The 24907-nt window shown below is 49.1% G+C and overlaps 4 protein-coding genes and 1 long non-coding RNA gene across 9 annotated transcripts; 4 read left to right on the forward strand and 1 right to left on the reverse strand.

Moving 5' to 3' along the window:
* Positions 1-109: 109 nt before the first annotated feature.
* On the reverse strand, positions 110-17745 carry LOC116733903 (transcription factor IIIB 90 kDa subunit-like). Of its 2 annotated transcripts, none has more exons than XM_032584896.1 (19): positions 17570-17745; positions 16601-16795; positions 10540-10620; positions 10282-10455; positions 9658-9689; positions 9482-9554; positions 4110-4259; positions 3951-4044; positions 2807-2933; positions 2614-2653; positions 2433-2528; positions 1934-2215; positions 1483-1544; positions 1320-1401; positions 1189-1241; positions 852-1111; positions 733-784; positions 475-649; positions 110-404 (listed from the first exon to the last, which is right to left on the reverse strand). In XM_032584896.1, the coding sequence occupies exons 2-19, from the start codon at positions 16782-16784 to the stop codon at positions 373-375; spliced, it is 2049 nt and encodes a 682-aa protein (XP_032440787.1). In that variant the 5' UTR covers positions 16785-16795; positions 17570-17745; the 3' UTR covers positions 110-372. The 2 variants fall into 2 exon arrangements, with proteins under 2 accessions (XP_032440787.1, XP_032440786.1); XM_032584895.1 differs by having other exon boundaries at positions 2412-2528.
* On the forward strand, positions 4271-9840 carry LOC116733916 (BTB/POZ domain-containing protein 6-B-like). 2 transcript variants are annotated; one of them, XM_032584936.1, is made up of 5 exons: positions 4273-4813; positions 6831-7063; positions 7380-7470; positions 7555-7673; positions 8090-9840. In XM_032584936.1, exons 2-5 carry the CDS (start codon positions 6867-6869, stop codon positions 9120-9122), a joined length of 1440 nt encoding a protein of 479 aa, XP_032440827.1. In that variant the 5' UTR covers positions 4273-4813; positions 6831-6866; the 3' UTR covers positions 9123-9840. The 2 variants fall into 2 exon arrangements, with proteins under 2 accessions (XP_032440828.1, XP_032440827.1); XM_032584937.1 differs by lacking the exons at positions 7380-7470; positions 7555-7673 and having other exon boundaries at positions 4271-4813.
* On the forward strand, positions 10615-14690 carry LOC116733960 (uncharacterized). The gene is made up of 4 exons (XR_004342140.1): positions 10615-12000; positions 12355-12449; positions 12534-12682; positions 12807-14690. It is a non-coding gene; the product is annotated as an uncharacterized LOC116733960 (long non-coding RNA).
* A 49-nt stretch (positions 17746-17794) lies between the features above and the next one.
* Positions 17795-20620, forward strand: xrcc3 (X-ray repair complementing defective repair in Chinese hamster cells 3). Its single transcript, XM_032584967.1, has 7 exons — positions 17795-18042; positions 18335-18472; positions 18544-18756; positions 18845-18999; positions 19073-19285; positions 19387-19424; positions 19496-20620. Exons 1-7 carry the CDS (start codon positions 17988-17990, stop codon positions 19725-19727), a joined length of 1044 nt encoding a protein of 347 aa, XP_032440858.1. The 5' UTR covers positions 17795-17987; the 3' UTR covers positions 19728-20620.
* A 354-nt stretch (positions 20621-20974) lies between these two features.
* LOC116733924 (protein Z-dependent protease inhibitor-like) lies at positions 20975-24855 on the forward strand. 3 transcript variants are annotated; one of them, XM_032584951.1, is made up of 6 exons: positions 20975-21101; positions 21765-22053; positions 22974-23261; positions 23350-23623; positions 23694-23841; positions 24327-24855. In XM_032584951.1, exons 2-6 carry the CDS (start codon positions 21768-21770, stop codon positions 24513-24515), a joined length of 1185 nt encoding a protein of 394 aa, XP_032440842.1. In that variant the 5' UTR covers positions 20975-21101; positions 21765-21767; the 3' UTR covers positions 24516-24855. The 3 variants fall into 3 exon arrangements, with proteins under 3 accessions (XP_032440842.1, XP_032440841.1, XP_032440839.1); XM_032584950.1 differs by lacking the exon at positions 20975-21101 and adding an exon at positions 21519-21538; XM_032584948.1 differs by lacking the exon at positions 20975-21101 and adding an exon at positions 21546-21564.
* Positions 24856-24907: the final 52 nt, after the last annotated feature.

A 24907-nucleotide genomic window follows, 5' to 3' on the forward strand; every position in this document is an offset into this window, starting at 1 on the left:
GTTCCACAAAATGACAGAACCAAGTCTGGACCTGCAGAGACTGGATCCCGGTTCTGAACCGGGCCTCTGGTCCGATCCGTCCTGGAGGAATGAAACTGAGCAGAACCAGAACCGACTGGACTTTCAGTCCATTTATTATGGAATGTTTCTGCTGAGTCATGATTCTGTTCGGGTCGCACATGACATCATTAAAATACAGCAACACACACTTCCTGTCTCACACACACTTCCTGTCTCACACTGGTTTTGCCGGTTCCGGGTGGGTCCAAGACACCTCAAAGTGAAAAGTTCTGATAAGTTCTGGTTCTTTCATCGGTGATTGACCTGCTGGCCTCTGATTGGCTGGACGGAGTTTGTTCAGGGTGGGCGGAGCTAAAACACTTCCTCTTCCTCACAGCCGTAATCTGGAAAACATGGAAGCATTGGTTGGTTCTGGTTCTGGTTCTGATGGGTCAGGGAAAGTTGTGGACCGACCTCCAACCAGCTGCAGCGCGCTGACGCAGTCTTCCTCTGCCTCCTCCTCCTCCTCTTCCTCCGTCTCCAACGGGGTCGGGGCTTCGGCGGGGGCGGGGCCTGCGTCTGGAACGGCTGCAGGAGGAGCTTCAGGTACGGCCTCTGATGCCGTTTCCATGGCAACTGCTGTTTCCACCTGAAATCAATTAAACAAAATGGAGTCAGGGAGAACTGACTGACTCAGGGTTTCCTGGCCCGGTCCGGTCATCCGGGATTTACCTGTGGAGCAGCTTTCTTTTTCCGTGGTGTGGAGGAAATGAGGCGCCGGAACCTGGAACAGGAAGCAGGAAGTTGAGCTCTGATCACCGATCAGGTGATCGATTGCTCGGGTCTGGTACCTCTTGGTCATCACGGTGGCGCTGGCGGACAGCTCTGCGTTGGCGTCGCCGGCCTTCCTGCGGCGGCGGCTCAGGCGTTTGCGCGGGACGACAGCGGTGCCCCCTGGGGGCTCGGAGGCGGGACTTCCTGCCGGCTGGTTCAGGTCTCTCAGGACGTCGTAGTTGATCTTACTGGAGATCTTCTTCCTCTCCAGCATCTTCTCGATGGCCTCGCCCGCCGTGGCCGCCTCGATCTGCTCACGCTTCTTGTATTTCTTCTTCTGCGGACGGGGAAAGGTCAGAGGTCAGAGCAGGCAGCCGGCCGCTGGCATGCAGACTGGTAGACCCCGTTTCCAACCTTCTCCTTGTAGGTGCCCTGCTCCTTCTCCTTGGTGATCCTCTCTTCTTTCTCTGTGAACACAAGCAGCCAATTAGCATCCTCCGTGTTTAATTAGCCAATCAGCATCCTCCGTATTGACCGGTCCTCACCTTTCTGCTCCTTCAGGTAGTCTGCGTTCTGCTTGGTCCAAAGCTCCGTCTTCACCTCCACCTCCTTCTCGTTCAGGATGTACTGCAGCAGACAGAGCAGCCAATCAGAGACCGGCGTGGTGACAGCCAATCAGCATGCCTCTGACTGGAACCTGGCACTCACCTTATCGATCTCCTGATCGTCGATTCCTTCCAGGTCCAGCTCTCCACTCGGAGACGGATCCCCTGGAAAACAAACCCTCAGTGACATCACAGCGCCGTGTTACCTAGCTGGTTACGTAACCATGGTGATTTTTCTCTAAAGGCTTTATCGGCTCTACTGGCCTTTATTTAGTGAATTGACAGGAAAGTGGGAAATGAGAGTGAAGAGGCAAAGGTCACCAGGCCGGGAATCAAACCTGCGACGGCCACGTCCAGGACTGTGCTTAACCGCTGCTCCACCGCAGCACCTCGTAACCATGGTGATTAATGATTTAACTAGTTACTAGTCTGCGTAACATGGTGACTTTGTGATCCACTGATGGTTGTTTAGTAAAGTTTTCTAATGATGTAATAACTGTTAACTGATGATGTAATACCACATGGTGAAGGAACAGTTCCTGATTGGTTTGTACCGTCTGGGTTCTGGTCCGGTTCCGGCGGATCGAAGGTGTGAAAGCTCTCCTGGAGGCCCAGGCTGGCGTTTCCCAGGATGGAGGCCAGAGGGGCGCCCTGGGCGGGTCGCCCGGCTCCCTCCGTTTCTGCTTCCTGTGGCGCCCCGCCCCCCTCCTCCTCCTGGATCACCTGACGCAGGAAGTCCTGCGTCAGCCGCTGGGCGGCGGCCTGCAGGGCGGCGTCGTCCCCCTCCTTGTCCTCCGGGTCGGCCGGAGAGGACAGGGCGTCCTCATCCTCCGGATCTGGAACCAGAGGGAGCAGCGGACTTTACCAGTGATCTAGACTTTACGTCTAGATCTCCTTCTGTCTCCTTTGCAGTTTTAATAAAACACAACCAGATGGAGCCTGAATAATCCGTCTGGTTTCTGCTCTCCTACTCAGCAGCCGGTTCTGGTTCTGGTGTAGTTGTGCTTATGTGTGACTTGGTCTGAATTGGACCTGCTGTGGTTCTGGACGGACCCATTTCCTTGGCGTAGGCGGCGTAGATCCCCCTGAGTTTGGGCCGGCTCTTTTCCAGCTCTGTCTCGATCTCCTCCTTGTAGCAGCTGATTTCTCCTGGCGGAACCAAAGCAGACAGAGTCGGATCACCGGCTGCTCCCGCTCAACCCGGTTCAGGTGTCCTGAAGTTTCCCGGCCTGACCTTCGACCTCGTCCAGCTTCCGGGCCAGCTCCTGCTCCAGCTGCAGAGGAGGAGGTTAAATCCACTTCAGTGTTTGATTTGAATCTATCTGTGATCAACTGGTCTCCCCTGGCTGACCAAGAGGACAACAAAGACTGAACATTCTTCGCTTTAATATTTGGTGAGCTGGCCAATCAGAGGCCAGGAGATCTACCTGCTGCATCTTGACTTTGTGCTGGCCGGCAGTGAAGGACGGCGGATCGCATTCCTGCTCCAGATCCACCCGCATGAACTCATCGATGGTCAGCTGACTGGTGGGCGTGTCCTCAAACTCCGTTAGCCTGCAGGGACAGAAGAAGGGATCTGATGGGATCCACCGACCAACACCGTCACATTCTTAATAAGCAACTCTATTCAGAAAGGAAGCGCTAGCTCAAGGTGGGATTTACTGACTGGGATCCTGTTAGGTAAATTGTATGTATTATTATCAAATATTTGTTGTTTCATGTGCCTTTATAATGTTCTTGTCTTATTTGCCTTTATTTGTTTCATCTTAGCATAAAGAAAGTTTCTGTGTTGTAGAATTACTTTGATTCCTTTCTCAGAAAGCCTCTGAGGAAGAGCAGAGAACCGTTTTCAACAGGTTATCGCTCAGCAGAAACCTCTGCATCCTTGACCTGTTAGATAACTATAAAACCATCGCTGTGAAGACGTACAACTTGCTCTGTGTTATCCTGTGTCTGGAACAGAATAATCTAGTGTGTAGATACCATGTGTTTTGTTAGTGACTAGCATTTGTGTTGCAATCATGTGATTGAAGTGTTTTCCCCGCCCCTTTGAGACGCTCTCTGTAACAGGGATCCTAACAGCAATACAAAGGGAGAACGGACACATATGTTTTCAGAACGGAAGAGATGTGTGACTGAAAACATCTCTGGCTGTTCTCCTCGCGAGGACAAAAGAATCTAACTCTCTTGTCTTTCTTGTGTTTGTTTAATCTGTCTCAATAGGTGTTTAAACCTGACAGATCCAGTAGGATCCACTGACTGCTACCTGGATCTTCTTATGTCTATAAATCAGATCTACTGACTGGGATCTTATGGAGCCTATTGTGATCTCCTGGTTGGGACCAGTCCTGTTGATCCCTGTGATCTTGGTGAATCCAGACGGATCCACCAGGATCTAGAGACCGAACTAGCAGTAATGTTCTCATATCTTTAATGTTAGCTTGGAATCATAAGGATCGGCTAGGATCAACTGATCTCTGGCAGTAGATCCCTGTGATATCATTGGATCCCTAGGAATCTGGTATAAAATGATCTCCTTTACTTGCAGTGATCCACTGGGATCTCACTCACCTCTTCCTCAGAGTGGTCTGGCACACCTTCACCACTCCGATCACGTCCTTCACCGAGCGCCGAAACTTGTGCATCCGAGCCGCTACCAGGAGAGCTGGGGGGAGGGGGGGAGAGTCATGAGCTACATGGATGTTGCTGTTGCCATGGCGACAACCTTACCTGCTCCACAGAGCCCAGACGGGCGGCGACCCGTGTGCATCCAGTCCCTCTTCATCCTCTGGACCAGGCGGAGCGCCGTCATGGAAACCTCGTGGTTCTTGTCTCCAAACTCCAGCATGTGAGCGAAGCGAGGGATGTACAGGCAGGGGTCTGAGGGGGAGGGGGAGAGGCGGGGTCAGACACTGCAGGCTCCGCCCCTTCAGGTACTGATGCTGTTCTATGCTGCAGCAGGTACCTGAACACCCTAACCCTGTCACAAGCTCACTTGGCTCAAATGTTTCCGGGCCATTCAAAATGGCCGCCACGGCCGTGATAGAAAATTTATTTCTACAGTAAATTTGCCAATATTTATCACAGATGATGAAAACTGTATGCTGGATTAGATTATAGAAATCATGTTTACTAAAATGAGTTTTCACTTAAACTGCAGCCTGAATGTTTCAACAATACGTTCTGACCCAAAGGTTCCTCTGACCACTGCTCGTTTCCAGACCGGATCAGAACCAGAACCTCATCCACTAACTACAGACCTAATGACAAACCTGTTATGGGTCAGAACCAGAACCGTTACTGTCCCTGCAGGCTTATGGCTCCCCCTGCTGGAGAAGCACAGAAAAACAAGCTGGACCCAAGATGGCGGTGGGAGGCGGACAGCAGCGCGAGGACAGGTTTTAATCCGGACCGAACCGAGGCGGGTCCAAAAGGTAACAACACACAGTTGAACTGTACACGAAACGGACGGGTTCGGTCCGCTTAGTGAGCCGCTGCTAACTGACCACAGAACCGAGCAGCAGAACCGGACCACGAGCTGGTTCTGGAGTCAGAACCGGACCGTTTTGGTTCTGCTCTGCAACCGGACCGGGTGTCTGCTGGGCCCGTCAGTTCGGGATAAAACGGAAAGGTGCTGCGTGGTTCCGATAAAAGATGACAGCCGAACCCAGACTGGATCTCCAGGTCTGATCCAAACAACAGGATCGATAGTCAGTGATTCCAGGATCTGCTGTTTGGATCGAACCTGCAGAACCTCCAGGCTCGGGTCTCCAGCATCTTCCCTCTGTCCGGTCCAGATTCCCAAAGGGGTCCCACCCGGGCCGGCCGAAGGCATATGCGAGTTAAGCAGCTGCTTGGGGGCCCCCACTCCACCAGGGGCCCCAAGAGCACCAAGCCAGTGTAGCAGTGTGACGTTGTTACACTAGATTGTCAAGTGAGAAGCTCTTCCGGTAGGAAATCATATGAGCACCGGCAGCTTTTATTTTGGAAAGATGACAGATCCATTGCAAAACAGCGGGTAACTTCCTGTTTCAAAATTATTGTTTTTATTCAAATTTAATGTGTTGCGAATGGAAATGTGAATTATTATCTTTACTGTTGAACATTTTGAGTTCATGGATTGTAGTTTTGAGTGTCAGTTCGGGTTTAAAAGACAAAGTAACGGATCATATAGTCTGTGAAGCCTTTTCCGTCTCCGTCGTTTTGTTTTCTGTGTTCAATAAGTGTATTTTAAGTATAATAAGTGACAGTTTTATTAATGTTCTTGTAAAATAATGTGCTTTAGAGCACTTAAACTTTGTTTAAAAGTGATGGAAGTGTGTTAGCAGTTATTTATGCTACATGAAACATCGCTAATGAAAATGCTACATCCATGTGCTGAAAATAGTGATGTTCATGGTTAAACAGGCTCTGTGGAGCACAGTGAGGAGAAAAGGCAGTTTTTCAACGGTGGTAAAACTAGCCGCCTCCTGGAAAAGCTCAAGACGTTATGGTACCCCCACTTACCTGCTACTTTCACAATAAAAGCTCATATCCGGTTCATGTTTGATCTACTGCAAGTAGATTTCCAGCGGATGTTAACCACATCTGATGTTTAATTTCAAAATAAAAGCACAGCAACATAGGGGGCAGGGGGAATAAAAACGTTTTATTTAGTAGGCTTTTATTTTGAAATTGAACATCAGATGTGGTTGACATTTGCTGGTTTTGTTCCAGAGTTGTCCCTCTGTCTCCCAGAAGTGAGAGAAGTCGCTGCTTGATGGCCCCAATTATTTCCGATACATTATTTCCTTTTGCAAAGTCCAAACATGAAGCCGCTGGAAATCTACTGGCAGTAGATCAAACATGAACCGGATGTGAGCTTTTACTGTGAAAGGAGCTCGTAAATTAGGTTTGCCATAACGTCTTGTAAAAATCGAGTGCAGCCTTTACTGTCATTTTCGAAGAAGCGGCTCGTTTTACTGCGGAGCTATTTCCTGCTGTTTCATGCAGCTGTGTCATGTTTCATTATTTTTGGTGTGGGATTATTTTGTTTAATTTTTTTCTTATTCATGGACTGTTTAAGATTATTATGCCCATGTTTGGGCTAGTTATTAATTATTGTTGCAGTCATTTTACACAAGTCGTGCCCTTTCTGCTGGATTCGGTGGGAGAAGACGCCGAGGAACCGGAGAGAAAAAGCCTGATTCTGACGATCAGCAAGACAAAAGCAGAATCAACGACGCTTCATAAGATAACCTTATTTAAAATAACACTGAATAAATCCTGATGCTGAAATATGAAATATTAAACTTCTTCACTTGTTTCCTGTGAATTTGAAGTTAAAGTGACTTTTAGAAACCAGTGGGACCAAACTGGGACCAGCAGAACCAAGCGGACGGAATTGGTTTAGGCTCTTTGTGCTCCCAGCTGTTTGGATAATCTGGATTATAATCCCTGTGACCCGGACAGGAAGCGGCCATGTTGTGATGGGAGGAAGAGGAGGAGATGGCAGCGGAGCTTTTCTCCACCAGCCTTCCTCACGGCGAGGACGAGGAAGAGGAGGAGACGAAGAAGAACTTCGTCCAGCTAAGCGAACCTGAGGAATCCGCCGAGCGGAACACCGTCGGCATCGACGACGGCGACGACGATGATGATGATGAGAGACTCAGCTGGCAGGGAGCCCACCCCACCCTGAGGGAGAGGTAAACAACAACATGGCGGTGTGGGCGGGGCTTCACCACTTCCTGTGCTGAAGACAAATGTCACATTCCACCATGTTTCAGTTTATTTAGGTTCTGGTCCCAGTTTGGACCGGTTCAGAACCATAAATTACTTTCAGTGTGAACTGGGTCCAACCGGGTCAGACAGCGCCACTTTGAACTCATAAACGACCTGAACAGCGCCACCTGTGGACGGGCGACATGATGCGGGCGGGTGGCACGGCGTGGCGCCCCCTGTGGGCGGATGGCGCGTCGCGGCGCCACCTGCTGACACCAGCTGGTTCCTGTTTGTCTGCAGGAACGCTCTGATGTTCAACAACGAGCACATGGCCGACATCCACTTCATCGTGGGTCCGCCTGGAGAAACGCAGACGGTCCCGGCTCATAAGGTACAGAACCTGGTCTGGAGCGATCTTGTGCTCTTGGTGTGGTTCTGCCAGCCAGTTCCGACCCATTTCCTCACTGTGTTCCAGTACGTCCTGGCGGTCGGCAGCTCCGTGTTTGGAGCCATGTTCTATGGAGATCTGGCGGAAGGACAGTCGGAGATCCACATCCCGGACGTGGAACCAGCTGCTTTCCTCACCCTGTTGAAGTGAGTCCAGACACGGTTCCAGAACCACCACTGAACCACCAGAACTGTTTGGTTCAGAATGCTGTAGATCAAAGTCAGACCCAGACAGATGATGGTCACAGCGGTTCTGACCCATTCAGGCCGATGTAAATCTATTCACATTGGGTATGACCGAGTTCAGACGTTCGTGTTGACTCACTAAGTCTTACTCAGACCGGTTCAGACTGGATTGGACCTATTCAGAGCAGTTTCAGACCGGTTCAGAGAGGTCCAGATGCTTCCTCTGACGGGTCTTGAACCTCGTACCAATCAGTAGATGTGGTGTCTTCACTAGAAACCAGCAGAACCCAGGAGCTTCTTATCCAGAACCTTCTTCAGGGTTCTGGTCCAGAGTAGATCTGGGTCCCAGGTCTCTAATGTCCCCTCCTGTGTCTCAGGTACATGTACAGCGATGAGGTGGAGCTGGACGCCGACACGGTTCTGGCCACGCTCTACGCCGCCAAGAAGTACATCGTCCCGGCCGTGGCGAAGGCGTGCGTGGGCTTCCTGGAGACGAGCCTGGAGGCCAAGAACGCCTGCGTGCTGCTGTCCCAGAGTCGGCTGTTTGAGGAGGCGGAGCTTACGGAGCGCTGCTGGGAGGTGATCGACGCGCAGGCTGAGCTGGCGCTGCGGTCTGAAGGGTTCTGTGAGATCGACCGGCCCACGCTGGAGATCGTCCTGCAGAGGGAGACGCTCAACATCCGCGAGGCAGCGGTGTTCCAGGCGGCGCTGAGCTGGGCGGCGGCAGAGTGCCGGCGCCAGGGACTGGCGGTGACCCCTCGGAACCAGCGGACCGTGCTTGGGAAGGCTCTGTACCTGCTCCGGGTCCCGTCCATGTCTCTGCAGGAGTTTGCAGATGGACCGGCGCAGTCAGAGGTTCTGACACTGGCGGAGACCCACAACATCTTCCTGTGGTACACCGCCACCAACAAACCCCAACTGGACTTCCCTGTGGGGAAACGGGTCGGCCTGGCGCCGCAGCGGTGCCACCGCTTCCAGGCGTCCGCCTATCGCAGCAACCAGTGGCGCTACAGGGGGCGCTGCGACAGCATCCAGTTCGCTGTGGACCGCAGGATCTTCATGGCCGGGCTGGGCCTGTACGGATCGAGCGGCGGGAAGGCCGAGTACAGCGTGAGGATCGAGTTGAAGCGACAGGGAACCCTTCTGGCCCAGAACCTCACCAAGTTTCTATCAGACGGGTCGAGCAGCACCTTCCCCGTCTGGTTCGAACACCCCGTCCAGGTGGAGCAGGACACCTTCTACACGGTCAGCGCCGTCCTGGACGGGAACGAGCTCAGCTACTTTGGACAGGAGGGAATGACCGAGGTGCAGTGTGGGAAGGTGACCTTCCAGTTCCAGTGCTCCTCGGACAGCACCAACGGTACCGGAGTTCAGGGGGGGCAGATCCCAGAACTGATCTTTTACTGCTGAAGCTGGACCTGACGGACTGAAAGGCCTCAATCCAGGAGGGACAGTCTGGTTCTGATAGCGTTAGCGGCTACAGTTCTGATAGCGTTAGCTCCTGTTCTGATAGCGTTAGCTCCTGTTCTGATAGCGTTAGCGGTTCTGGTTCTGACTGGTTGAGGTGTTTCAAACATTAAAGTTTGTGTGACTGAAACTGCAATGTTTGTTTTTATCTGACGTAGTTTCCTGCAGCCACCACCAGAGGTCACTGTAGATGAACCTTTCTTCAGCAGAGAGCATGCTGGGAAATGTCATTCTGTAGGTCTAATCGCTGCCGTTTTAGCTAAATTTGATGTGTTACAGGCGAGTCACACAGGAAGTCTCACCGATGGCGGGTGCGTTGATGCACAGCTCCCGGGCCAGCAGCAGGAAGGTCTTCCCCAGGATGTAGACGTTCACCTGGACACAGAGAACACACTGTGATTGGTCCAGAGCTCAGAGACGCTCTGTGATTGGTCCAGAGCTGAAACGCTGCAGCTGGCTGCTCCCATGTGGCTCTTACCTGCAGCAGGTCGCTCAGGTCCAGTAGCATGTCTGAAGCCCGGTTCAGGAAAGAAACGGGTCGAATCAGAACCGGTTCACTAACTGAACGATTCCTTGAGTTCTGAACAGGTTCTTCTTTATTCTGGAGCTAATGATCCGACTGACAGGGAAGGAAATCCAATAAAAAATACATTTTTATTCATTTCTTCTGGTTTTCTTTACAAAGGAAGATATTTTTTTTATTTAGAAATATTTTCAGGACTTTGATTTTTATTGACGTAGAATAAAGATAGAACTGCCTTTTTAGATTATAATACAGTCATTTTAATTGTTATTTACATTTTTCTGTATTAGCTTCCCTTTGTTATGTTTGTTGCTTCTGAGCCAATCAGGTTTGAGGTTCTATTTAAAGAGAGATTAGTAATTTGGGGTAATCTTAAATTGAACAAAAATTCTAAAAATTTAAGATGTAGGAAGATAAAACACTTGATTTTCATTAGAACAATTTTTATTTAGAAATGTTTAGCATACCTTACTTTTATTAGTGGATAATCTCAATGAAAAAAAAAAATTCAAATATGGAAGTTAAAAACTAAGATGTGGGAAAACAAACAGCTGGGCAGGTGGCTGGTTGCTAGGATACGGGGCGTGCCTTCAGTGCGGCACACCAGGTAGAGGCAGGCGGCAATGACGTGCTCCGTCCGCCGGCCTCTGGTCAGGTGTTTGCTGACGACCAGCTTGAAGAAGTTGAAGGCCGTGTCCAGGCAGTGCTGGTTGAGCTGCAGCTGGCTGCCCAGCTGCTGGATATGACGCTTACCTGCACACACACACACACACACACACACACACCTGGAGTCACACCTGGAGACGCGTCCCAGACGAAGACGCGTCCTGAACTCACCGTTCTGCAGCGTCTGGGCTCTGGACTCCTTCCCGACTCCGGTGTGGAAACCAGAACCGAGGAGTGGAGCTTTAACTGGACCTGGCAGCAAACAGACTCTGATCATTTAATAAAGTGTCATTTTAACAAAGAATTTCATTTGAAAATGTTTGATTCTATATGTTCATATCTAAATGGAGGATTTAATCTGAAGAAATTAATGTGAAAAGTTCATGTTTGATCCTAAAAACTTTAAATCTTTCCAGAGCATTTTTAAAACTTAACATGATCATGATCAGAATTACAGTGATTACCTAAACGGCAAAAAGTTTATTCAATAAATTATTAACAAATATATCATTTGAGAAATTTCCAGCAGTCAGTTCACATTTATTCTAATATTTGGTGCAGAATTCAGAAGCTTCTTCATTATGGATCCCTGGTCGGAACCATTCTGGGTTCTAACGACCCGTTTAAGACTCGACTCGGGGTCCAGCTCAGTCTCACCCAGCGGATCTGGTAGGAGAAGCCCAGTCTGAGCCAGGGCCCGGTTGGTACCGGTACCGCTCACATGGGAACACAGGAGGTTTTCAGCCGCAATCATCCAGAAGCAGCCTCACCTGGACTCCCTCCCTGGTTACTATGACAACCAGGTGATTAGCCCACCTGGCTGCAGAGTCCAAGTGTTTTCCTCAGTGGAGTCGGAGCTTCCAGTTTCAGCATGAGAGCTGCAGCGAGCTTTATGGAGGAAAATCTTTACCAAATCTGAATCATTTGTCTACTTTTCAATGACTAGAGGGGGACAGGTCCATTCTGGACAGGTGAGGGATCACCTGTGCTTCTCCTGACGATGTGCTGCTGCTTCATGAGAGGAACCATGGGTCAGAGGTCAGATGGAGGGTAAAACTGAGCAGATTTTAGCTCTGATTCCTCCAAGTTAAATGTTTCTCTACAAACCTCCAGGTCTGTCAGAAATGTCTGATTTCAAGCTGCTGCTCTCTGATCACATCAACATGAGACGTTTCCTTCATCTAGTTCGGTCATAAAAACGCTCTTCCAGACGTTCTCTGGGTTCTTCTGGGTTTCTGGAACCCAGATCTGAAGGCCCAGGTGACTCTGAGTCTGCAGGAGGAAACCTGTCAGCTTCACGACAGTTTTCCAGAACATTCCTGACCTTTGACCTTCATTTGTTCAGCAGATTTTCCGTCCTCAGGTGTGGTTGAGTTGGAGTGTCGGGATCGGTATCTGTGGATCCGCCTCGCTTCGAAGCAGTCGGTCAGCTCTTCTTCACTGAACTCGACACCGGGAGCGTCCGTGTCTCTGATGTCCTCATTTAGACGCAGACGGCGTCCACGCCATCAGCGGACGGACGGTGTCCACGCCATCAGCGGACGGCTCGCCTCCTGCTGTGGTCACACCATCAGCACCGTCAGGCCGGACGGCTTCACCGTCTTCAGAGCATCGTTTTCCTCCTGCTTTCTGGTACGCTCTCCCAAACTGTTCAGCCTGCGACACAAATGACTGGAGACCTAAAAATATAATGATTCCCCTCTATTTGTTTAAAAGGAGTCAAACAATGAATATTTTGAAAAGATTTTCTTCCACACAATGATTAAAAAGTTTACTCTGCATTATTTAATGACATTTAATTGCACATTTATTTCATGAGATGTTTGCGGTGCTAAATTTGGGCCATAAGGTTTGTTCCAAAAAATTTCAACTGAAGTGATTTAACCTAAGCCGATGTGTGTTCTGGGTCTGAGTGGAGCGGTTGGCTAGAAAACAACCCAGGGACTAATAAAGCTCCACCTGTCGGCTCCCCTTCCCCAACACCAGGTGCCTGTCCCCGGAGGGCGGAGGGGCGTGTCCACCTGTCCTGAATCCCACCTGCCGGTTGATGACCTCTACCGGTCTTTGCACCAGGCGTTACGGTGAGTCTGCTTTTCTCCAGAATGACGTCAAGCTGAAGGTGGTGCTGAGCGCCGGCAGGTTGAGCAGTCGCTTTGTTTCTACAGTCTGTTCTGGACACACAGAGCTCACCTGTGAGGAGGACTGCATGGAGGTGAGCAGGTCACCTGGTAACCAGCTGACCTGCTGTGGTTTTGTTGTCGGCTGAATGTGAACAGAGTCTTCATGTGGAGGGCAGACAGGTGAACTCTTCAAGGTGAGTCAATACTGATCCAGGATCAGTCGGTCAATTCTTCAGGAACTGGTGTCGTTGAGTTTCATCCCCGACCTGAGCTGGGTCTAAACCTGTAACCATGAGACGTTTGGTTTGTGGTCTTCAGGCTCAGAGGATCAGCAGCTTCTCCTGGCAGCTGATGTTCCTGCAGAGCAGCGGGCAGAACGCCTCATGTCCGTTCCAGACGCCTGGCGGTTTGGCTACAGCCTGATGGCCTCCAAGAGGGTGATGCTTCCATCTGCACTCAAACAGCCTCATGCTGAGGTCACCATGGTGGGAATGAACAAACACCAGGTTTTATCCATTAATAACTGAATCCAACAGCTTTATTTCATGCAAACTTCAATTCTAAACTCTGATAACTAACCATTTCTGCATAGTTTTAAAAGAAAAGCTGCAGTACCACAGTGTCCTCTAGATTAAATTCAAACTGGGACGGAGGACTGGTGGGACGGTCTCGTAGTGCGTGAAGCTGGTTAGTTTCTTAGACCTGCAAACCTGAGGAATCGGATCGATCTTGGAATCAGAAACTATTAATTTCTGCAGTTTTGTCCCTGCTTTTAATGAAACTAGTGACATTTTGTTCCTTTGTCAGGATGATGATGTTCCAGGTGTCTCTGTTGTTCAAACAGAAGTTTGTGCTCCTGCTGATTGACTTGTCCATGGCCTGCACACTCGGTAAGCTCACGCAGAACAAAAGGTGAGCTGCAGTCTGAACCAGATCTCAGGATGGCCTGGTTTTTGTTCCCTTCGGATTATGGATCGTTTGATGGCAGTCTGTTGCTCTGGAAAGTCCCTCTGGTCCTATCCGCTCTGGTTGGGGAGGGAGCAGGATTTAAAAGTCGGAGCTTTGGTGTGGGACTGGAGGGTTTCCTACTGAATGAAGCTACTGTCACCTCTAAAGGAATGATGAAGTTCCTTTTGGGTCAGAGGGAGGCTTCAGGAAGGTACAGAGTCTGGTTGATGAAACCATTGGCTTGGAGGAAATGTTTTAATTGTATCTGTTCTTCTCTGCAGAGTTTGGTGGTGGAAAACATGTACAAGGAGTCTTATACGGTTCTTCTGATGTATGAGCATCTTTTCTCTCTGGTCTTTGATGATGGACACTAAACACAGAACATTCAAAGTGCCTGAGACTCCACTAATCTGTAGACCACCTATCAGACTCAACCACAAGAGATTAGGGTTTAAGATCACGAAAGAACCAACTGAAGAGGTCTGCCTAATCACTCATGGTTTATCTCTTTGTAGAGACAATCAGGAGTTCACAGTTTACCTGGGATGTCGTCTTGGAGGAAGTCTGGATTAAACGGCACCAGCTGCTGATGCTGGAAGCCCCAGCAAGGCCTCGGCGTCAACCCGACTGTTCACATGAATGGCAGCAAAGCCTACGAGCTGCGACTTCCCTTCAACCATGGTAACTAACCGTACACCTGGGTTCTGGACAGTGTTCGGGTTGATTTGGAACTAAAGATCCACCAACGCTCTGCTTGAACCCGAATGAATGTTCAGTTGGTTCAAAGATGCATTTGTAACGGTGGCAAACAATCAAAAGAGATATTGTGATTGAGTCCGCAACATTTTAATTTAATAATTGTTACAAAGTAACTCAGTTAGCGTATCGCTACAAAGAGCACACCCACAATCGTCGTTTCCTAGCAACGGGGGAGTGATATTGACCCCCCTCCGCAACCACGTCAAACTGCGACACCACTAGTAGATAACACTAATTTACCTCCCCTATTCCATCAAAATGGCCTGTGTGCCACACGTTCATGGGTCTGATGGGTCTTTAGTTTAACTCCAGTTAACACAGAAGTGAGAGAACAAACTATGAACAGAATCCTGCTAATTTCTCAGATGAAAACTCGGAATGTGAAGTTAACCCAAACCCTGACTTGTTAGAAGTTCTAACCCGGTTCTGTCTCTTTGCAGGTGAGCGGTTCTGATCACTTTTGCCTCCATGTTGATTAATAAATATTATTTATCAGTTCTGGTTCTTGTTTGATTCCTGACGTGTGGGTTTATTAGAGGTTTTCAGTGGTGCAACATTCTGCTAATACCAGAACATTTTTTTTTTTTTTTTGCCGCTTTTGCTTTGATAACATTTAGCTTCCACTTAATCACATTTTCCAAATATATTCTAAAGGTTAATTTACTTGGTGGCTTTGAAAACTTTCAGTTGAATGTTACGCTGAAGTGTTAAGAATTCAAGTAAATGTTTACATTCATGCTCTTATTTTGAAATGCATTTATTAACATTGTTGCATGTTGACCAACCCTGAAGTTGGTGCTTTAGCATTTTTAAAAAGCAACTAAACATTTTTTCCAGGCTTTTATCTCTTGATTTTATGTTTTGTATAATTTCAAGGTTGATTTCTATCGTACAGCGCTTTGTGATTTTTTTTATGTCTGTGAAAAACACTTTATAAATAAGCTTACTTGGCATCAACTCCTGCTAAATCCTGCATGGCTGTAGCACTTTAGTCTAAGCTTCCACTAAGTAGTGTTAGCATTAGCCTACATTAAATACCATATTAGTTTAGTGTTAGTGCAGCTAGCTTTTAGCTAGCAGTGACTAGGCCTGTCACGATAACACATTTTGCTGAGCGATTAATTGTCTCAAAAATTATTGCGATAAACAATAATATTGTTTGAAGACCTTTTTACACTGATTTAATGGAAATGACGTAATAATGCATGCGATTTCCTGCCAAAGATAGATACACTTTATTTTCAAAAGAACACTTAACTGATAAACAAAACAACCAAAAACAAAATGGATTCTCAGTCTCCATTAACAAAAAATGTACTTGAATAAAAACTAAACAACAAAAGCCAAAGTGGAAATAAATACTGCATTCAACCAAAAGAGTGCAGATTATGAAGTCTGTATATTATGTTGCCCTTCAGTAATAATTAGATTTAAATAGAGAAGATGGGCACATCGACTACCTGATGCAATAGTTCACACTACATGATTTTTTGCTGCTATTTTTCCCCTTACGATTTCATAACCGATCATCCTGTAGTTTGTGGTGTGTTACGGTAGATCGTCTCTGATCTAAATCAGGGGTTTTCCCTGACTGGGATCTTTAACGCTTCCTGTTGAATGTGACAGGTAGCCAATCAGAAAGCGCGGATTCTCCTCCGCGCTTTCTGAGGGGAAATTACGTCGGGGAATCCCAAACAGCTGACACGGCGCAACCCGAAGTCCAGCGGACATCGGAGATGATACGTGGAAACAACATTAATGTTTATTCAACCTGCAAAGAATATAGAAATGACAAGGGGAGGAGTTGGAGCGAAATTGCTACCGCAGTTGATAAACCCGGTAACTTTTCAGCTGTTCTTCGTTAGGTTATAATGATTTTCATTCAGTCAGGACTTTACGCTGACACTAGCCACATGCATTGCAGGTAGATTGTAGTAAAGCACTGATTAATGCCTGGTTTTAAAATTAGTTCACTGAACTTGTAGCCATTATTTTGTGCCCATTGTTGGACACCACACGGCAGGAACGAACCCGATCGGCTAATGTGTGGTCTGTCAGGTTTTGAAAATGGGCCGACAATCGACCGACAGCTCGGAAATGAGGAAGGGAGGGTCAGTGGAGAGCACCGGAGTTGAGCCTTTTTTCATTCAGTGTCATTAACAGAAAGAGGAAAAAGCCGGAAGAGACGATAATGCCGATAATTAAAATGAGGTTGATAGTTTAAATTTATCGTATGATTAATTGATTTATCGTTTATCGCGACAGGCCTAGCGGTGACCCACAACTGGAGGTTTTAAACTCTGGGTTGCTTCAGCTGGACTCTTCAGTGTCTCTACAACCTTTAACTGGTTCTAATGGTAATACTGGTTCTGGTCCTACCAGTCAGTAGAGAAAACCGGTCTCACCATCAGCGGAGACAAACTGTCCCACAGCGGAAGACACGCCTCCACTTCCTTCCACGAACTGGACCTCTGATACAATGATGTTGTCCTCCAGAACCGAGCCGCAGCCCGTGCACACTGCGCTGCCCCGGGCCTGGTCCACATCGATGTCGGACCCCCCACAGGTCCGACACACCCTGGAACTCATTGTGGCGGTGCCTGAGGATGAGGAGCAGATCCTCTTTAGCATAGATCAACAACAATCTGGAAACAGATTCTGCGTCCTGGAGATCAATTTCCTTTAGTCAGATCAAAAGAGACAGAGGGGAGAGAACACGGTGGTGGGAGTATTATGCTGAGGGTTCTTCAGTGAGTCTGGAACTGGACCTAAATCGCTGCAGAACCAGTCAGTCATTTAAAAGTAGGGTCCTGTTTGTATTTGTCCTTCCTGCACGGCTCTGATCTACTGAAAGCTCTTATTAATGTTCAGTAAACATGAACATTATTCCCGTTTTAAAACAAGCCAACATGTTTCACTGTGATCCAGTAGAACCGAATCCTAACAGAACACACAACGCTGCTGCTGCTGCTCCCACTGAGGGACAATAAAGCTGATTTCTATTATATTCTGATCTTCTAAAGCGTCTGAGAAGGTTCTGACCGGTTCTAACCCAGTTTGGTTTCTGGAGCGGAACAATTCAGACTATCTGCAAATCAAAACCATGAGCTCCTGAACCAGAACCAGGGTGTTTGGACCTGAACAGTAGCTGGAAATCCCTGCAGAAAATGAGATAATTTACCATCAACTAGGTCGGTTCTGATCGAACACCAAAGATGTCTTCCAAACAAACCGAACCTCCAGAACATTCTGACAGCAAAATCTCACTTATGAAGTAGAAACCCCGCACCTAGAATCGAACCCACAACCGAACCGGCCGAAGGACCAGCCTCTAACCACTGGACCACCAGCTATAACAAACACGCCCCACTTACCGGGTAAAGTTCCGGAACCAGGCGGGAAGAACCAGCAGAGCGGTTCGAATTCTAGCAGCTGAGCTTCATGTTCGCCCCATTCGAACCGTAACCACTCATACTAATGGATCAATTACTGATTCTGGTTCTGATCTGTGTTTAGCTTCCCCAACTGGCGCCCAAATGTGACGTCACTTCTGAGCCAATCCATGTCCATATTTACGTCATTTTTCGCGCCGCCGCCAGTTCTGTTCTGTTCGGCCGGGTCGGGACAAGCGGAACGAACGGGACTGGGCCATATCAGGCAGCGGTACCGGAGTCGGAGTTATTTTCTGGACCCGGCGGCAAGCGATGACGTCACGTGCTCAGGCAGGAGTTTGTCCGTGTTGTGACGCTTTCTCAAACAAATTTGGTCAGAACCAGAGCCGGTACCGCAGAGATGAACTGGGACCAGCTGCAGCTCAAACCGCGGATCATCTCCGCCATTCAGAGAGGTACCAGCTGCTCCACCGGACTCCACCTCCAAACCCAACTGGTTTAACTGGAAAAGCCTCAGCTTCCCTCTCAGACCCCCATCGTTGTTCTACAGTGACGTCGGTTTTATTTAATGAACCCAAACTTTATTATTTGTTAAATTAACTGTATTTCCTGCTGCCAGGAACGAACAGAACAAGAGCCTCATTACAGCTGGTTCCTATGGGCTCCGCTGGGTTCACTGAGCATCACCATGTGTAGCTGTGGTTGTGTCGTTGCCATAGTAACGTGTTTTCTCCCCCGCCCCCCCAGCTCATCTGAAGTCTGTTCGGGAGGTTCTGGTTTTGTCTGAGCCGGACCTTCAGAAAATGACCGGACTGTCCGGCCCAGATGTCCAGGAGCTGCTCCATGCTGCCGCCACCGCCTGCAGGACCCATCAGCCAATCACAGGTGAGATTATCTGATTCGCTCACACAGTGTGACGTCATGCTCAGTTCTAACAGCATCCCCTCTCCCCTCAGCCCTCCAGCTGCAACGGGGTGAGTGCCGCAGGTTGGAGTCCGGCCTGCGGCTCGGTACTGGCTGTCCGGTTCTGGACCAGCTGCTTCGCGGAGGACTGCCAGTGGGGGGCGTCACTGAGCTGGCGGGAGAGAGCGGAGCGGGGAAGACCCAGCTGGGCCTGCAGCTGTGCCTGTCAGTGCAGTATCCGGTGGAGTACGGAGGTCTGAGCGCAGGTCAGTGAAGGCACCACGCGTACGCAGGGCGTCAGTGAATGCACCACGTCAGTGACTTTCCCAGCATTCTGTGACCTCTGCCCTCCAGGTGCGCTGTATGTCTGTACCGAGGATCCGTTCCCCATCCGGCGGCTGCAGCAGCTGATCTCAGAGCAGACGTCGCTGCGATCTGACGTCCCTCCGTCTCTGATTGGCCGCCTCCGCTTCTCCGACAACATCTACGTGGAACACGCCGCCGACCTGGTGTGTGACCTCCGTCCTCAGATTGGGCGGAGCCTTTGGCTGACCGTAGGCTCACAGGTGTGTTGATCCCCAGGACTCGCTGCAGGTGTGTCTGTCTCGGCGCGCCGCGCTCCTATTGGCCCAGGGCCGAGTCCGGCTGGTCGTGGTCGACTCGGTGGCGGCGCTGTTCAGGTGCGAGTTCCGGCCTGACGATTGGCTGGAGAGGAACAAGCAGCTGCTCACCGTCTCCTCCATGGTGCATCACCTGAGCCACGAGTTCACCGCCCCTGTCCTCTGTATCAACCAGGTGGGTCACACACACACACACACCTGTCTCCTGTCCTCAGGTGAAAGACGTCTCAGATCAGTAGCCATGGTAACTTGTTGTTTTTTTGTTATCTGTTTAAGGTCACAGACGTTTTCCACCAATCAGAGAGCAGCTCCAGGTAAAGCTGTCCTCCAGGTAAACCCGAAGCGTTTTCATCCTGACCTCATGTCTACCTGTCTACCTGCCCAGCTCTCCGTCCTCTTCAGTGAGTCCCGCCCTCGGTCTGGCCTGGGCCAATCAGGTGATGGTTCGGCTGATGATGCGCCGTCTCCAGGCGACTGTTTCCCGTGGCGACCAGAGCAGTGCTCTGCGCAGGTTGGAGGTGGTGTTCGCTCCTCACCTGGCCCGGGGTGGCCGGGACCTCGCCGTGTGGAGGGAGGGGCTTCGCGGGGTTCTGGACCCGGTTCTGGCTCCATTTTGACCTGATGTAGCTCAGCAGGAAATGGTTCTGCCGCTTCGTCTGAACCGATGAAGATGCTTCTGGGTTTCAGCCGGGTCAGAATGAGGTTCTGGTGGGTCCGGCAGCTCGGTTCTCCGGTCTAGAGTGGGATCATGATGACTCATTCCGGGTCAGAACCAGAGCCAGCTCTGCCCATGTTGATGCCTTCACTGACCCCAGGACATCAGGACTCTCCCTGGGATCTGTTACGGTTCGACCCGTCTGCCGCCACCAGAACCTTCAATGATCCAGAAACGATTGTTTACATCAGAACGTCAGCTGGTGATGACTTCCTGCCTGTGGCCAATCAGAACGTCAGACGTGTTTCTCCTGTTGTGTAAATACATTTATTTATTTTTATTGTGAAAAAAGATAAAAAGTTGTAAAAAGTTTTTTTTGTTTTTTTAGTTCTGTAGGATTGAAAGTGATGAAAAACTAAGAATATGTCAACTGCAACCTAGTTAAAACAGATCTGATGTTTTTGGTATTTTAATCTCATTATTTAGGGATATTTAATGCAAATATTGCAAAAAAGGGAAACTGTTAAAAACGTTATGGATCTGCTGTGGATGGTCCAACGAGCCACTGGCGGCTCCGTAGTCCCAGGTTGGAGACACGTGGTCTGTTTGTGTTGATCCGGTTCTTCTGTATATGAACCGGTTCTGTTTGGTACCGAATGGACTCCAGATGAAAAAAAGAATCCATTAAGATTCAGTAAATATAAACGGATCAATTTAAATCCTAATCTGGGTTAAAAGATTCTAACTTTTTCCCAATAATCCCGTTTCCCTCAGGGTCAGAACCGTTCTGGTCCTGGGCGCAGCGGCAGCAGTGCGCCTGCGCGGGTTCTCCATAATAAAGCCATCATCAGACTACCGGAAGAGCGTTAGTGATTTTCAAATTAAAAGCTGCACCGAAGCCGGTCCCCGGGTCACTGATGGAAGCTACCGGTTCCGGTCCAGGTGTGATGGAGCAGAAACCCATCTAGAAGATGCAGGTGGTTCTCGAGAACCGGACCGGTCGGCTCTGTTCTGCTTTATTTTTTTTAAAGGTTTTGTTGGCTCTAGTGGCCTTTATTTGAAAGTAGTTTGACAGGAAACAGGGTAATCAGAGAGGGGGAAGACATGCGGCAAACGTCGCCAAGCCGGGAATCTAACCTACGACCACCGCTACAAGGACTAAGGCCTCAACGTGGGTCATGCTTTGTCCCTGCGCCACCACTTTATTTTAGCTCTCTTATTTTGAAAGTGAGAGCGTGGCCGCGCTCTGACTTCCGGCCGTGTTGCGCTGGTTGACGCAGCGCGTGAGTTTTCTCTGCAGAAAGACCGAAGATCAAAAGGCGCCGCCGAGCTGTAGGTGAGTTGTTGTTTGTTTTTGGCTGCAGAGGCTCATCAGTTATCGATCAGTTATCGATCAGTGAGCTCATCTTTCCGTCCACATTCCTGCTGCTGATCAGTCGATTATTAATATCTTCAAACTGATGATGAGCCGATTTATCAAATAAAACGTAAACAACAACAAACGACGTCATGACCGACAGAGGGCGGGCCCCGCTGACCGGATGATGATGATGAAGATGATCGATCAGCAGTCGGGGGAAGCTCTGAGTTCCTGATGTTTTCATCAGCAGGTTCTGGTTCTGGTCGGGTCCAGTTCAAACCAAATTGACGGTTCTGAGTCACCGGATCCCAGATTTAGTCCCGGTCCGGACCCGTCAGTTTGATTCTTTAGAAAAGGTTCTGAACTGTTCAGTTCCGGGTCTTTAGCAGCAAGACGCTTCACCTGTCACCATGGTAACTGACCTCCACCTGTTGCCATGGTAACCGACACCTGGAGAGCTCCAGAGTGATTATCTGTCATTAGTTTGGGAATGACTGTATTGATCATGTGATCAGAAGTGAACCAGACGGAGTTCTGCTGTAGATGGATCCGGTTCTGTTGGACTGAACCGGTTCTTCCAGAACCTTCTGGACCTGCCCTAGTTCTGATGTTAATGTGTCTTTGTTCCTGCTGCTGCAGACCATGGCTGCCTTCCTCTTCCTCCACCTGGCCTTCCTCTTCCTCCTGGCGGGCCCCGCGGCCCCGCAGACCCCCGATCCCGCCGAGCTGGACCTCCTGAACCGCAGCGCGGACTTCGGGGCGCGGCTGTACCGGGCGGTGGCGAGCCGAACCGACGACAACGTCTTGCTGGCTCCGCTCGCAGTCTTTGCGGGAATGCTGGCTCTGCTGGGCGGAACCAGCGGGCCGACCCAGAACCAACTGCTGCAGGGACTCACCCTGACCGGACTGGACCCCCAGACTCTGCCAGGTGGGCCGCGACCCCAGCATGACCCGGAAGAAGACGGCCCGCCGTCTGCAAACCTAAAATTTAACAGCAATAATTATTAGAGAAAACGGAAGGTCCAGTTTTAAGTCATCTTTTCTCCCCGTTATTCGTTCATTTCCATGTCACCGTTCCAAACTAAACATTTAGTTAGGAAGCTACATATTTAGTGTATGGAAGAGGATTAGGGCCACAGGAAAAAGCGTTTGAATTATTATTATTATTTATCTTCTTCCATAAAATTAAATATTTTCCAAAATGGATATATTTAATTTACAATTTAAATATTTGATTTGCTAACTAAATATTTAGTTTATTTTGCAAATTAAGTATTTAGTTTGGAAATTAATATTTAACTTCTAAATAGAAAAATAGTTAGCAATAGCCTGCGGCTAAACCAATTAGGTTTTGCCTTATTAGGCTAATTAGTTAGCCTAAGCAATCTTTAGCTTGCTAGCTAAATATTTAGTGTGCAAGTTAAATCTTTAAACTGGAAATTATCTGTTTAGTTAGGAAAATGAAGATTGTATTTGGATTTAATAGTTAGATATTTAAATGCAAATTAAACTTGGACCTACATATTTAGCTTTCAACCTAAATATTTAGTTAGCAGGGTACTGCTAACTAAATATTTAGCAAGCTACAAATTTGGCTTGGAAAATAATTTTATACTTTGGAAATATTTAATTTGGAGCTAAATAATTAATTATTAAATGCTTAGCCTGCTAAATAAATCTAAGCTAAATATTTAGCTTGTGAATGAAATATTTAGTTTAAAACTGTGACATTCATAAATGAATGGATGACTTGGTGAAAATATGAAAATAAACCTGCATGTTTTGTTGTGTCTGAATAATCCAGATTGTTGCAGTCGAGGTCTGTAGTTGAACTTCCTCTGCCTCCAGATCAGTTCCAGGCCCTGAGGAACGCCGTCCTGCAGCCGGCCCTCCGCCTGCAGCAGGGCGCCGCGCTCTTCCTGGACCAGAGCTTCCAGGCTCCGCCGTCCTTCCAGGATCTGGTTCAGACCAAATATGGCGGACAGACGCAGAGCGTGTCCTTCTCCAGCCCGGCGGACGCCCAGGACGTCATCAACCGCTGGGTCCAGGACCAGACCCGACACCAGGCCCAGAATCTGCTGAGCGCCCTGGACCGCCGGACCCAGCTGCTGCTCGTGTCCGCTGCCGACTACCAGAGTGAGTCCCGCCCGCAGCTGGGTTTTGACTAGGTCGCTGTGTTCTGCTGTATGCTTTGACTAGGCCGTTGTGTTCTGCTGCGTTGCAGTGCGCTTCAGTCCTCCCTTCAACGCCTCGCTGACTCAGGTTGAGCGTTTCTACGTCGACCGCTATCATGTCGCCATGGTTCCCATGATGTTTCGGGCCGACAAGTACTTCCTGGCGTACGACGGCGGCGTGAAGGCCGGCGTGCTCAAGCTGCCGATGGCGGACGGCGCCGCCATGTTGGCGGTGCTGCCAGACGAAGATGTGGACCTGACCGCTGTGGAGGAGGAAGTGACCTCAGAGAAGATCCGGGCCTGGATCCGCCAGCTGAAGAAGACGTGAGGACCTTTGTCTTCTTCATTCCTCGACTCTCAGTAAACGATTCTGACCCATCTGTTCTGTCAACAGGAAGCTGGAGGTGCAACTTCCTGTCTTCCTGCTGAAGCGCTCCTATGCCCTGAAAGATGTCTTGCAGGCGCTCTACATCACGCAGGTGTTCCAAGATGATGCTGACTTCAGCAGCATGGGCGGGGCTTCAGGAGCCAGCCTCTCTCAGGTCAGTGGCCCAGTCAAATCCTTCAAAGTTAAAAAAATAAGTTTGAGGCCCTGGAATGTTTTTGGGTTTGAATATTCACCTGGATGGTGACAGTTAGTGTGTTGGTATTTTCTCCTGTGTTCCCAGTATGCAGCAACACGCCATCTGCTGGATGAACTGGTTAACTGCCCTCCATGTTGACTCAATATTAATAAACCAACAGAGCTATGCTAATGCTAATGATGCTAATTCTGACAGTTTTAGCTGCCAAGCTAACAAACCCTGGGAATATTGATTGAGAATAGTTCCAATGAATGTGTGAGCCTGAAGTTTTCAGTCTTGATGTTAACCAAGGGGTGGGAACCTGTTTGATCTGATCACAACACCTTGGGTAACTCCAGGTTTTTCCAGGTTCTTCCAGGTTATTTTTCCATTTTCCCATCACTGATTCTGAATGTTTTTCTAACTTGCTCCTAATAATTCCTGGCCCTCCGTTTCCTCCTCAGGTGTATCACGCCTCAGTCGTCTCGATGGATGACAGCGGTGATGATGGCGGCTCAGGGGGCGGGGCCACCGCCTTCTCCTCGCCACCACCGCGCCTCACCTTCAACCGGCCCTTCATCTTTATCATCTACCAGCAGGCCAGCGGCAGCCTGCTCCTCATGGGCCGAGTCGCCAACCCCACAGAGAACTGAGCCGAGAACCGCCCCCTTTGAAGCTCCGCCCACCAGTAGAGGCAGGTTGTAGCCTCACTTCCTGTCTATCAGTAGTGTTAAACATGAGGGGGGAGTCCCCTGAAAGGGCCGCAGGGGACGCCCGACTGGTCAAGAGTTAAACAGATCCAGAACATTAAATGCCGTTCCATTCCTACTAGTCATTATCGTGTTTATTGTAGAGCACTTCCTGTCAGCACTGAGCTAATGCTGCATCCTATTTATTTTGTTGTTTCCTGCATGCTAGCAGCTTTTAGCACTTAGCTAATGCTGAATGTTTGGTTCCCATCCTAAACGGTTTTAATAAAACTGTCGTCACATACCTGAGTCTCCTGATTATTTTCCTGCCAAGACGAACCCTGAGATAAAAACTG

The sequence above is a fragment of the Xiphophorus hellerii genome, chromosome 15 (genome assembly GCF_003331165.1).
Source record: "Xiphophorus hellerii strain 12219 chromosome 15, Xiphophorus_hellerii-4.1, whole genome shotgun sequence".
Classification (NCBI taxonomy): domain Eukaryota; kingdom Metazoa; phylum Chordata; class Actinopteri; order Cyprinodontiformes; family Poeciliidae; genus Xiphophorus; species Xiphophorus hellerii.

Coding starts and splice junctions, on each gene's coding strand:
- LOC116733916 (XM_032584936.1), top strand. CDS start 6,867: ATGGCAGCGGAGCTTTTCTCCACCAGCCTTCCTCACGGCGAGGACGAG. Junction 7,471..7,554: donor AGACGGTCCCGGCTCATAAG/GTACAGAACCTG, acceptor ACTGTGTTCCAG/TACGTCCTGGCGGTCGGCAG. Junction 7,674..8,089: donor GCTTTCCTCACCCTGTTGAA/GTGAGTCCAGAC, acceptor CCTGTGTCTCAG/GTACATGTACAGCGATGAGG.
- LOC116733903 (XM_032584895.1), bottom strand. CDS start 16,784: ATGAGTTCCAGGGTGTGTCGGACCTGTGGGGGGTCCGACATCGATGTG. Junction 10,621..16,600: donor ACAGTTTGTCTCCGCTGATG/GTGAGACCGGTT, acceptor GTTTGCTGCCAG/GTCCAGTTAAAGCTCCACTC. Junction 405..474: donor CGCGCTGCAGCTGGTTGGAG/GTCGGTCCACAA, acceptor CATGTTTTCCAG/ATTACGGCTGTGAGGAAGAG.
- xrcc3 (XM_032584967.1), top strand. CDS start 17,988: ATGAACTGGGACCAGCTGCAGCTCAAACCGCGGATCATCTCCGCCATT. Junction 19,000..19,072: donor TGGAACACGCCGCCGACCTG/GTGTGTGACCTC, acceptor GTTGATCCCCAG/GACTCGCTGCAGGTGTGTCT. Junction 19,286..19,386: donor CTGTCCTCTGTATCAACCAG/GTGGGTCACACA, acceptor TATCTGTTTAAG/GTCACAGACGTTTTCCACCA.
- LOC116733924 (XM_032584950.1), top strand. Junction 22,054..22,973: donor GGACCCCCAGACTCTGCCAG/GTGGGCCGCGAC, acceptor CTCTGCCTCCAG/ATCAGTTCCAGGCCCTGAGG. Junction 23,262..23,349: donor GTCCGCTGCCGACTACCAGA/GTGAGTCCCGCC, acceptor GCTGCGTTGCAG/TGCGCTTCAGTCCTCCCTTC.